General features: G+C 45.9%; 1 protein-coding gene across 3 annotated transcripts in view; it reads left to right on the forward strand.

Annotated features, from left to right (window-relative positions):
• Positions 1-282: 282 nt before the first annotated feature.
• The window catches only part of onecut2 (one cut homeobox 2), a 21214-nt gene continuing 9546 nt past the window's right edge, over positions 283-11950 (forward strand). For 2 of the 3 annotated variants that reach the window (XM_038790566.1, XM_038790568.1), the window contains exon 1: positions 283-1664. In XM_038790566.1, coding sequence (XP_038646494.1) covers positions 548-1664 — 1117 coding nt within the window. In that variant the 5' untranslated portion in view covers positions 283-547. Of the gene's footprint in view, positions 1665-7725; positions 8762-11950 lie in introns of those variants that run through there. The other variant, XM_038790569.1, reaches the window with a different exon arrangement.

Here is an 11950-nt window from a genome sequence, read left to right on the forward strand (position 1 = left end):
GGCTGTTTGTGGCAGAAGGGGGGGGGGGGGGGGGGGGGAGAGAGAGGGAGGGAGGGAGGGAGGAGAGAGATTGTACACAAGCCGTCAATCCAAGCTGGGAAGCGGACATCCCGCCCCCTCTCCGCCCCGAATGGACAAGGCGCCTGCAGCTCCCCCTGGCCAGGAGGGCGGAAAGACACGAGCTGGAGCCTGTGATAGGCTCCAGACTGCTGCCCATCAGAGTTCTCCACCCCTCACAACCCTGAGCTGAGCAATTTAGGCTGAAGCCAGAGAAACGCGTCTGGGGCTGGCTCCAGCTGTCTAAACAGTCGACGTAGGAGGGGGACGGGTTCGGACATGGCGAGAAGCAGCACCGGCCCGCCTGAGAGAATCGGTGATCTTTGCAACCCGTGAGGCCTTAACGTTTTTATCTTTCCTTTCATATGTGTGCGCGTGCGTGTGCATCTGGATGTGTGCATGTGACATCTATACATGCATATGTGTAGCAAAAAAAAATCCCCTTGATTTACCAAGCCAACAGAAACAATTACGATTTTTAATGGACTGAATGAACATCGCGTATAGATGTATAGCCAAAGACGTATATACCATGAACCCGGAGATTACAATGGACAGCATTGGGAATTTGCATGGTGGATTAAGCCATGAGCAATCCACGGGCGATCTGATGAACAGTCACCAGCGGCAGGCAGTTTCAGCAGTTCATCGAGAACTGAGCACTCGCTCTGCAATGGTTTCCAGCATGCCCTCCATCCTGGATGGCTCCGGGGATTACCGGCCGGATCTCTCTGTCTCTCTGCACCCAGCCATGAGCATGGCGTGCGAGTCCCCGCCTGGCATGGGCATGAGCAGCACCTACACCACCCTCACCCCCCTGCAGCCCCTGCCCCCCATCTCCACCGTGTCGGACAAGTTCCACCACCCTCACCACCACCACCACCACCATCACCACCACCACCACCAGCGGCTCGCCGGCAACGTGAGCGGCAGCTTCACCCTGATGCGGGACGAGAGGTGCCTGCCCGCCGCCATGAACAACCTGTACGGCCCGTACCACAAGGACATGCCCGGGATGACTCAGAACCTCTCCCACCTCTCCAGCAACCCCCTGGGAAACGGCCTGGCCTCCATCCACAACCCGCACCAGGGCATCCAGGGCTACGGCTCCAACGGCCACGACAAGATGCTCAGCCCCAACTTCGACGCTCACACGGCCATGCTAGCCCGGAGCGAGCAGCACCTGTCCCGGGGGCTGGCAGCCCCTCCGGCCGGCATGATGCCCCATCTGAACGGCATGCACCACCACCACCACCACGGTCACACCGGTCACCATCAACCTCACGGGCCCGTGTTGGCTTCGAGCCGGGACCGGCCTCCCTCCTCCACCTCCTCCTCGGGCACGCAGGCCAACAGCTCGGCTCAGTTGGAAGAAATTAATACCAAAGACGTAGCACAAAGAATCACAGCGGAACTCAAGCGCTACAGCATCCCGCAGGCCATCTTCGCCCAGAGGGTGCTGTGTCGCTCGCAGGGCACCCTCTCTGACCTTTTAAGGAACCCCAAACCTTGGAGTAAACTTAAATCGGGACGGGAGACCTTCAGGCGGATGTGGAAGTGGCTGCAAGAACCGGAGTTCCAGCGAATGTCTACCCTCAGGCTGGCAGGTAAGTCAATGTAACAGAGGCTGAGGGGGTGGCTGGGGGGAAGGGCAAGCATTGGTCCAGTGTCTGCTGCTCTGGTGGGTGTGGGGGCTAACATTAACGGTGCAGGCAACCAACTATCATTGCACTTAATATTTGCTATGCTCCCAGTTCATCGACTAGGGAATATTGATTGGAACTGTCTCACTTTGTGGTCAGCTACACCCGTTACCAGTACTGAAGGAAGGCAGACCCGGGTAGACCCACTCACTGCAGGGACCCCTCCTCCTCCTCCTCAGCCTCCCCCTGGGCGCGATGTTCACACAATAGCTCCAGAATAAGACAATCCAACATCCCCTCAATGAGAGGACACACCCACAGCCGTAGAGTGGAACGGCATCAACATCCGATTATCAGTCAATTAATGCGCCTTAAAATCCACTTAAGGATGTAGTCTTCATTCTCTCTCTCTCTCTCTCTCTGTTTGATGGACATCCCTGGTTACGCTATGCAAAATTCCAGCCTGTTTAACCCATGACAGAACCTGAACTGCACCCCCCCCCCCCCCCCCCCACACACACACACTCTCTGTGTCCTTTGTATCACAGCAGCCTTTATTCTCTTTATTCTTGTTAACTTCGGCCCTGTTCCTAGAGATCTGGAAGGACTAAAATCAGACCATTGTTGTCTGCTCCCTTGCTCACCGCCTCAGCTCTGCATTGGACTAAAGCGACCAGGCCGATTTTGTTCAGTCTATAGCACTCGGGTAGCTCTCAAACGCACTGGTATCTCCTGCAGCAACCAGTTCGTTATCTTTCAGCTTAATCCTGCCACCGGGGTCTGTGCTATCCAAGTGGGGGTAAAGCAAAGTGTGAAAGTCTAAATAACGCTTCACGCTACCCTTTCAGCTCTTTTGCATCTATTTAGTAGCTGAGACAGTGCGGTGCGAGGAGTAAACGATCGTTTTGTTGTGGTGGATCCCAACCATTCAGCACTGGACGAGCTTCAGTGGCTGGCAGGCAGTGTGAGTGGGAAATCGGCGGAGTTGCATTCCTGCCCTCTAGCGGCGGTGAGTGTCTCTCCACTCTGAGCTGCTTCCCATTGTGTCTATTTGAACGCATAAAATTGTATTTGTCTGCAGTAAGGGACTATTTAAAACAATGTAATTAACACCCCTAATAGCCAATGGAAATTTCGCTGTTTAAATCTTCTTTAATGGCTCTATTATAGGCACTACCCTGTAAAACAAATAAATGGAAGTAACATTTGATCGCATTGAGAGAGCATTGGTCAAGAGAGCTAATTTCGTTCCGATATAGGTGGAAAATCGCTCCCACATTCCCTGATAAAATGTAACCGTCCCGATCCATAGGGCGCGGAGACAGACCCATTATTTAACCTTCGCATCTCAGAAGGACAATGGAAGGAGCATGCATTACAATATCTAACTGGCCTTTATTTGACTACGTAACGTGATCGCACCCGTAAATATGCGCATTCGGAGGAGATAATTGTGTTGGGGGGGGGGGGGGGGGGGGGGGGGCAATCAGTGATTCGTGGCTGTCTTTCAACGAATTAGTGACCCCCTTAGAGCATAGGAAAAGGCACCTCAAGTCTGTGCGGCATGGTGCTTTTATTTAAACATGCAGATGTAGACTTTTATGTTTTGTTTATTTATGTGAAAACATTAACACCCGTGCACGATATACCAATGTTTGTTTCCATGCCGCTGCTGTCAATATCTGCTCAGACAAATCAGAGGCGATGCTGGATCCCATGGTCACGTGGTGTAATTGCTGTAATTACTTTTTCAATTAAACTTGGCTTTACCCTGTGTTTAATGGACAACTATATCCTTGGACAGTAAAAGCCACAATAACTAGGCGCACATTGCGCGTGACTGCGTGCAACTCGCAAACATTTTCGCCCTGCAATTTAGGCTTTCATTTATCGCGCGCGTAATTTGCAACCGGGGTAGGATGTTTTTTTTTTACTTGAAAATTTGATTGTTTTGTTTTTCATTTCTGGGGTTGCAACAAATGCGTGGGCTGCTGGGGGTTGGGGTGGAATGTCCGATTATTTTCGAGCATTTAACATACACTGTCAGGCAAATGTGTTGAAATATTTGAGACCAAAGGTTGCCAATTTGGCGGGTATAACCGACCTGAAAAGGTGGGGGAGACATTTGCAAGCTGCCTTGAAACAATTCACCTATCAAGTTGTGTTGCTTGACTTTAGTTTAGGGTTTTAAAAAAAACTGACACTGTGATTGCTAAAAAGGCAATGCACAAATTAAAACACACAGCAAAGCCACGCAGCAGGACGATAGAGAAAACATAAGCATACCTCGATTTGGTATCTGCATTGAATGCATTTATACTGCCCGATTGCTCTTATCAAGGAATTTCCCCCCCCAAATCCCTCAAATTGGCGATGAATTCCGATTTGAATAATTAAACTGTTTTTGCTCAGCTGAATTTGGTATTCAAAGACGGAATTGCGGGGTGGGGGTGGTGTGGGTGTGGGTGTGGGTGGGGGGGGGGGGCAACATAGGGGAATAATACATTTAAAAACAATCCCTTTGATATGAAGCAACCCGCTGTGCGAGCCGCCTCCATTACTATACCGCCGCTTCCAGAATAAAATACTTTCGTGCTGCACATGCTGTAGCAACAATCGCAAGGTATATATATTCTTTCAGCACTTTATTAACTGCGGGCGAACGCAGACCCGGAGATTAAAATAGCAGAGGGACAAGAACAATTCATCCAGCCGCTACTTCAGGCGAGGAGCGTGTGGCTTTTAATGTGAGCTGTTGCCTGAACGATGCTGCTGCTAATCTTTGAAAGATTTTGTTCGTTAATTTATTTTTAAAGTGTAGGATTCTCCTTCTTTTTGAAAAAAAAAAGTCTCAAGAAATGATCTGTTTGCTGGCAGTGCTTTGAAAAGAAGCCCAGAAGCCGCAGGTATGAATTATTAATTAAAATATCTGGACGGCCGATTGCTAGCTGTAACGTCGCCCTTGCCTTGGTTTTAACCAGGCAGCAATCCCTGCACTCATTCACCGCTGGAGCTGATAGCCTTGTCAACCAGTATCTTTCTATCTCGCGACGGCTTCATAAATGATTTATATTTCGAACTGCAGCTCGAGGAGAATGACAAATAAAAATGAATTGCTTCAGAGCTTAGGATATGCAAAAGAGTCTTGACGCCGAATACCGTGGGGGTTTGGGGGGGGGGGGGGGGGGGCAATAAAGTGGCTGCAGCCCTGACACCAGCGTGTTTGTGTTAATCCCGTGGCTGCATTTCCAGTCGCTGCGATCAGTTATTAGTTGTCTGTGCTGCAATTGGCAAATTAATAATTGAAACCCTTCCCGCTCCTTCATGTTTGCCTTTGGCAGCCCCTGGTGTGAGAGAGAAACACCTTCCTCATATTCATTAATGTGAGGGGATTCCTGGGAGCACTCAGGACAAGGGAAGATATATGTTGAGTTGTGTGGGGGGTGGGATTGGGGGGGGGGGGGGGGGGGGGAGGGAAATATGGAACAGTGGCATTTATTTTTATCACAGCATTTCAATAATGTGGTTATGTCACTGTATAAAAAAATCAGTGTCTATGGACGTGGATCGATGCGGATAATCTTTAGAAGATTAAAAGGGCATTAATGCTGGCAACAATAACATAAACCTGAGGACCCGGTTAGACATTGATTGGGAACCTGATCCGATGTTGTTCCAGGAAAGCTGCCACAGTCTTCCTGGCATTGTCGTCCACATTATATTCCCTTTGTCTCCTGATAGTTGGAGCTCTCTCCTCGCTCCCACTTCAAAGACATTACGTTTATACAGCCAATGACAACGACAGCTCACTTTTGTTTAAAGCTGCAGTACTGTATTTTAGTTTTTTGTGTGTGTGTATTACGACCAAAGATCTAACGGTGTTACTGTTCATTTCGCTAATGTGGGTCGATAGCGATTTAATGAATCCCATTAAAATATTCATCAAGTAAGTTTGTTAGCACAAAACACAGGGAATCGACTCTTTTTTTCTAAAAAGGAAAAAAAATCCTTGAATCATTCTCCCTGGTGATTTCTTTCTTTTTCAAAGGCGATGTTTATCAAGAGTGGTGAATGTCAATGACATGGCGAACTCAGCTACAGTTTGGCACTTTAACCTAAAATTAATTTATTAAAATTATAATCAATACTCCGACCACACAAAACCAGCCAAGACGGTTATTTACTGTCTTTCCGTCCGATATTAATATGCAAACATTTTAAATTTAAACCTGATCTAGGCGGGAGAATTAATATGCATGCCAGAGAATGTGAACAGTCAGGAACCCAATTAGCACAGCAAATCGCAAATCAGATGGACAGCTGGTATGTGGCAACCTCCCTGGTTCGTTAAAGGTTTCAGCACCATGCAGATTGCATTCCAGCGCCCTGATTAAATGCAGATTCCAGTATGTCTCCGTTTAGATTTCTTACATTTAAGCGCTAATTAGATACTTCTGGGACTTCGAAATAGGTATCATTAGGAATCGACAGCAGTGTAAAAAAGAGGCTATGCTCCAGAAGGGGGTGGGGCAGGATCTGCCCTCCCGTCACCCTGTAACACTGAAGACAGTTAGTTTCCAAATGCTGTGGAATATCAATATCATTTAGCAATGACGCAGAAATCACAGCGAAGGCCAGAGTGCATCTTTTCTGGATTCTTTTTTCAAGTAGCATTGAAATGAATTGGTAATTGACAATTTGCTGTTAGATTCGAAATGTTAATGAAAAGGCATTATTTTGGCTCTAACAATATTTATTACAGCAACCCATTTAATGCAAACCTCACTTGATCATCACAGATATTGTGTCGCTTATTTTAGCCCTTACTACATTATTTTTAGAGTACCCATATCGGCCACCCCAAATTTGGAAAATATAACCCATTTGTTCCACGTTTGTTATATTAGCATCTGTTTTAGCAAATCAATTTAGGATTTGTTCAATTTGTTCAAAATGTGGATGCTATGCGTATTTCGTTACAACGCAGTATCTATGCAAATGTCGATCCCCTGAGCTAACCTGCCCATTCCCACCGCCCAACCTGGCGCAGCGTTCATTCTGCCGGTACAAATCATTTCTAATTGTTTGAAATTCTTTATGACCTTTAAAACCATCTCTTTCAATGGCAATAAAATGTGTAAAAAATGTGCATTGGACCACATTTAGAAACTTATTTAAATTTTCAAATCATACAGCTAACGCTTAATTTCCCGACATGAAACAGACACAGAGTGGATTTTTCTTATTTGCGAAGATCTCTTTTTGCTGAAGCCTTTGGTGTTATTTGACGGCACTTTAAGCAGAGTGGAGCGATGTCAAACGTTATTCACACTTGGGCTGTGCATGATATACAAATTTTAATAGCATAATTATATATCGATATTTATTGTTCTCCCGGGATTTTTCCTTATCAGAAGGGCATGTAACACAATCTGAGGAACCAACTGAGTATTATATACGTGGTCCCGATTTGTGCTAATTTCAGTGTCTTAACTCTGGCTCAATACAGCTGCACAGCTTGATTTACATACATTGTGCCCTGACCCTCTTTGTGCACAAGGAGAGATGATTGAAATATATTCCTAAAGAAATACTTATATTAAAAAAAAACAGTACAGTGGTGCTCAACAATGTAGAGTGGTGTCAAGTCCTCGTCCCATTGCGTTACTACAGTAATCTTTGCATCGAGGTGATCTAAGATATCTTATAATCTTAGATTAAGAGCCTCCTCATGCAGAATTCAGCTCTGTCCTTGGCATTGAAGATTTCGTGATACAGATCAGCCCGTGTTTGTTCTGACAAATTCGACAATCTTTTCAGGATTGATGAATGTCGCAAGCAAGTTTTTTTTTAAGAATGTCGCCTTCTCATCGCTCCTGTTCGGAATGAATTCTGTGGTTTTCTGTCGATCGCTCACTTTTATTTATTCATTCCGAAATTGCTGGCGAAACGTGCTTCCGAGTGCTAATCCTCCTTGGGTTTAAAGGACGGAGCTCCAAGTTCTGTTATTTCTTTCTTTTTCCAGGAGCTCTATCACGAGAAACTTTGCTCTGTCACACCGCGGGTTAGTGCAAACACGCCTTTGCTTTATCTGGGATATTGGTGACTGGCTGGCATCGATTTTCATTTTGTCACAACCCGACTAAAAAACAATGGAGAAGTCGCTCAGTGAAGCTCCCCGTTTGAGGTTTTATCAGCAACGACATTCATTTGATACAGGAATAGGGAAAACCTTCGCCATCGATCGCATTGATCCAGTCTTTCCCTTTAAGGAAACCACACGTTTAAAGAAGCTCTTGCATAGATTTACTGTTTACCCGGATGCAGTTCTTTTTAGTACAGTATTGTCATTCGATTTGTTACTGCTGGGAAATACAAGAACACCGAAAACAAGTGTTCCACAAACAGGAGGTACATGACAGACAACGGCAGAGAGGCATTATTACCACAAGGCCCTTTCAGAGACGCGCCATGCAGCGAGATACCGCCTTAGAGTGCGTTCCAGGGGACATTGTGGCAATTTATTTCATCTACCCTTTGTGTGATGTTACTGTATGATAATATTGTATACATTGTAGACTCTCGGCATGTGTTATAAGTCATCTAGTGAGCATGCCAGTTGAAATCAGTATATGTTATCGATAATATACAGCATTTCTATAATGTACAATGCACATGGAGCGTAATCTTGAAATAGTGTTACTCAGCCATGTTATTACGTGTATCGTTACAGACATGATAATCCTGAATATATATGCTATCAGCTAGCTAACATCTATCCATTATGATGGAACATTAAATTACAGTTTAATTTTCCGTCTATAACATACACACACACACTTTTCTAACATTTACCGTACACTCCGAAAACATATATTTTGGTAAATGAATCATGGAAACGCATCACTTAATGACTTTCCTTTATATTGGACGTGCCTCCGTCCCTGTTAGTTGAGGGAGAGTTAGCAAGCGAATGAGTCAGAACTGGAAGCGGCCAAGCACTCAACACAGGGATCAGAGCAAAAACTAAACAGACGCATTTATTATTTTTTGTCAGCAAACCTTACGGTAATGCCATGCCCTTTATAGATCGCGTATCGTTCTTTGTTTAGGTCAAAGGTTAGATTTAATTCCGCAACGATTTCTGCTTACAAAATATACCCCAATAAAAAGCGGTGGAAGAAAGTCACGCGATCAATACTTAATTTAATATTTTTTTACATAAATAATAATAAATAGTAAGCACTGTGGACAGGTGATTTACTCTGTGTGAAACGTGTCTGGGTGCATGGCTGTGCCACGCTCGACGCTGGCTGCTTTTAACGTCAAAAAAGATGTAAAGACAAGTGTGTCATTTGTTGGTGGGCCCTGGGATGTTTTGCTTTTGCTCCACTCATTTGCATTTGAATCACAAATATTTTCAATCCTAGACCATGAACAAGAGCGCGCGAGAGTGAGAAAAGTGTGTGTGTGGGGGGGGGGAGGGGGGGGGGGGAGCGTGTGTGGTTATTTCAGTCTGCTCTGTTTAATTTTACAGGTAATTGGAAGCCGTTATTGATTTTGTTTTTCATTTGTAATCCTAATGGGATGCGTGGTTTCGTAATCCATGTCTTCTGATGAACTCACCTACGGTTACAAAGTTACGTTACACTCCAGCGAAACGGAATGGAAGCACCTCCGTAACAGCGGGCCTGGGTGGGGTGCAAAGGGCCGGTGCAGACCCGATGGGCCGAATAGCCTCGCTGATTCTACGTCGCAAACGGATGTAGAGAGATGGAGGGAGAGACTAAATTGAGCTATAACTAAGTAGTCTGACCAAAACAATAAAAGGATGGTGCAGTCACTGCACACCCAGGGCAGAGGCAGAAGGCGTTCAACTGCAGCCCATTTACCAGTGGAATTTGTTTTAAAGTTGATAGATTGGTATTTTGAACTTTTGATTAGAAGAAATCCTGCCGGTGGCAGGGAGAAGGTAAACGGTAGAGTGCATTTTAAACGATGTAAACCTTAACAATGTGTTACTCAGACACACAACCCCTGCGTTTATTGCAATAGTGTTATCAGTGCATTCTCTACGTTACCGCTCTTATCCTGGGTCTTTGAAACACTGTTCTCACAAACGAACCCGATCAAACTGACAGAAATTTGCCAACTATTAATTTCACAGTTAGGGAAGCTATTTTGTTGTTTGAGCTGAAATAGGTGGAAGTGAGGGGAAATCCAGTGTACCTGAACACAGAAACACCATCAAAACATGCTGAGGCCCAAGACCCCATAGAAGGTTCACTAGTTCTTGGGGGGGGGGGGGGGGGCGCGACGCCCTGAAATTAGAATGGTCAATGACCGTTGATTTGTAAGTGCGGTGGCTTGTTGGAAGGTGTGGGGCTTAATATAATCGACACAGGCTTATCTTGTCCGATTAAAGCTTCAGTATTCAAGGTTTGGATTTTTAACTTCAAAAGTCCACCTAAAGAATAAGTATATATTCCATCTCTTTTGCTTAATTTCGAGAATGAATGGTATTTGATTTGAACAAAAGTACATTTGATGGAATATTCTGCCAGTCATAATGGGTTTATTACTCATCCACTGAGTTCAGAGGGTAAGGTTCACGTTGGCACATGTTATTTGGTTTATTATATTTCTATGGCCGCAAATTGTTGGGAAACCTATAGGGGGTGAGTGCTTCCATACTGCGAACTACAGATTGTGTTATCCTGCCGGTTTGACTTTTGCCTTCTTCACTGTATTGTGCATTGGGCATGTTTTAGGCCCAGTTAGAGAGCGAGATGAATTAGTCGCCACATCAGAGGTTATAATTAGCGTTTAAGCAGCGTCATCAGATTGATTTTTTTTTACAATTGAGTCTGAGGAAGAAAGCTGCGCTTGCTGCCCATTCTACACAACTTGTCATAGCACTCACACCTGTTTATACTGCTTTGCCGCAGACACTGTTACAATGCATCGACCAGCGTTCAGAACACACGTCCCCGGAAATCGAGAGATGCAAATAACAGAATGCTCCTTTTCCAAACAGGAATATTCAATTTGAGCTACACTGTTAAAAAATATGCAGAGAACGTTCAAAATACAGATAAAAATACAAGTCTGATAATATGATTGGCGGGGGGGGGGGGGGGGGGGGGGGGGGGGGGGGGGGGGGGGGGGGGGGTCTTGCAAGATTTGGCAGATCGACAACTTTAGTTAAATCTTCCAAACAAATAATTAAAGAGATCATTTTTATAGCGATGGGATGTGATTAGAAGTGATTTTCATTCCAACAGAGAAACCTTTCTAGATGGGACAGTTGCAAATATTTGTGATTGCTTTGTTCAGGTCGACTTAAAAAATGTATTTTAAAATGTATTTTATCATTGGCGTGGAATTAAATAATTAAATCTTCCCTGGAAAGGCCGCGGGGGGAGTGGAGCGTTCAATTGCAAAAAGAAAATGCTTGCAGTTAGACAAATTTCTCGCACCCTTTTCAACCATTCGATGTTAGTTTGCACCTGATGGTTACTGTGTGCTGGGGCCTGCTGCCTGGGGTTGGTGTCCGGAATTGATAGGATTAGAATTTCAACTGATAAATAGAATGGCGAAGTGCTTTTCAAGTCACATTTATTGAGACGCTAACGCGTATAAGTAAAAGTAAAACCCACGTCTTGTAAAAGAAATCTTAGCCCGGCCTCTTGAGGAGCTCGTGTGTGGACAACTAACGCGTATAAATGAATCGACTGGCCGATTGATTAACTGTTTAATTGGATGGTGTAACAGGAGCTATCTTTTTATTAGCGTTCTAGTTAATGCGGCTTGTTGACATGTCTGACTGCTTAGTTTGTTTTGGAAACTGTTTACAGGCGGGTGCCTTCTATTGCGTTCGGCATCAGATCTTCGAATTAGGAGAATGAGCACCCAGGGTTAACCTTAGTCCTCAATTCTCCCCTCTTCTCCCCCCCCCCCCCCCCTCTCCGCCACTCCCTCCCTCCCCCCTCCCCACCTCCCCCCTCTCCCCTCTCCCCCTCCCTCTCCCCCTGCCCCCTCCACCTCCCCCCTCTCGGCCTCCCCCTCCCCCCTCTCGGCCTCCCCCTCCCCCCTCTCGGCCTCCCCCTCCCCCCTCTCGGCCTCCCCCTCTCGCCCCCCCCCTCTCTCTCCCCCTCCCGCCCTCCCCCCTCTCTACCCCTCCCGCCCTCCCCCCTCTCTCCCCTCCCGCCCTCCCCCCTCTCTCCCCCTCCCGCCCTCCCCCTCTCTCT

The sequence above is a fragment of the Scyliorhinus canicula genome, chromosome 3 (genome assembly GCF_902713615.1).
Source record: "Scyliorhinus canicula chromosome 3, sScyCan1.1, whole genome shotgun sequence".
Classification (NCBI taxonomy): Eukaryota; Metazoa; Chordata; class Chondrichthyes; order Carcharhiniformes; family Scyliorhinidae; genus Scyliorhinus; species Scyliorhinus canicula.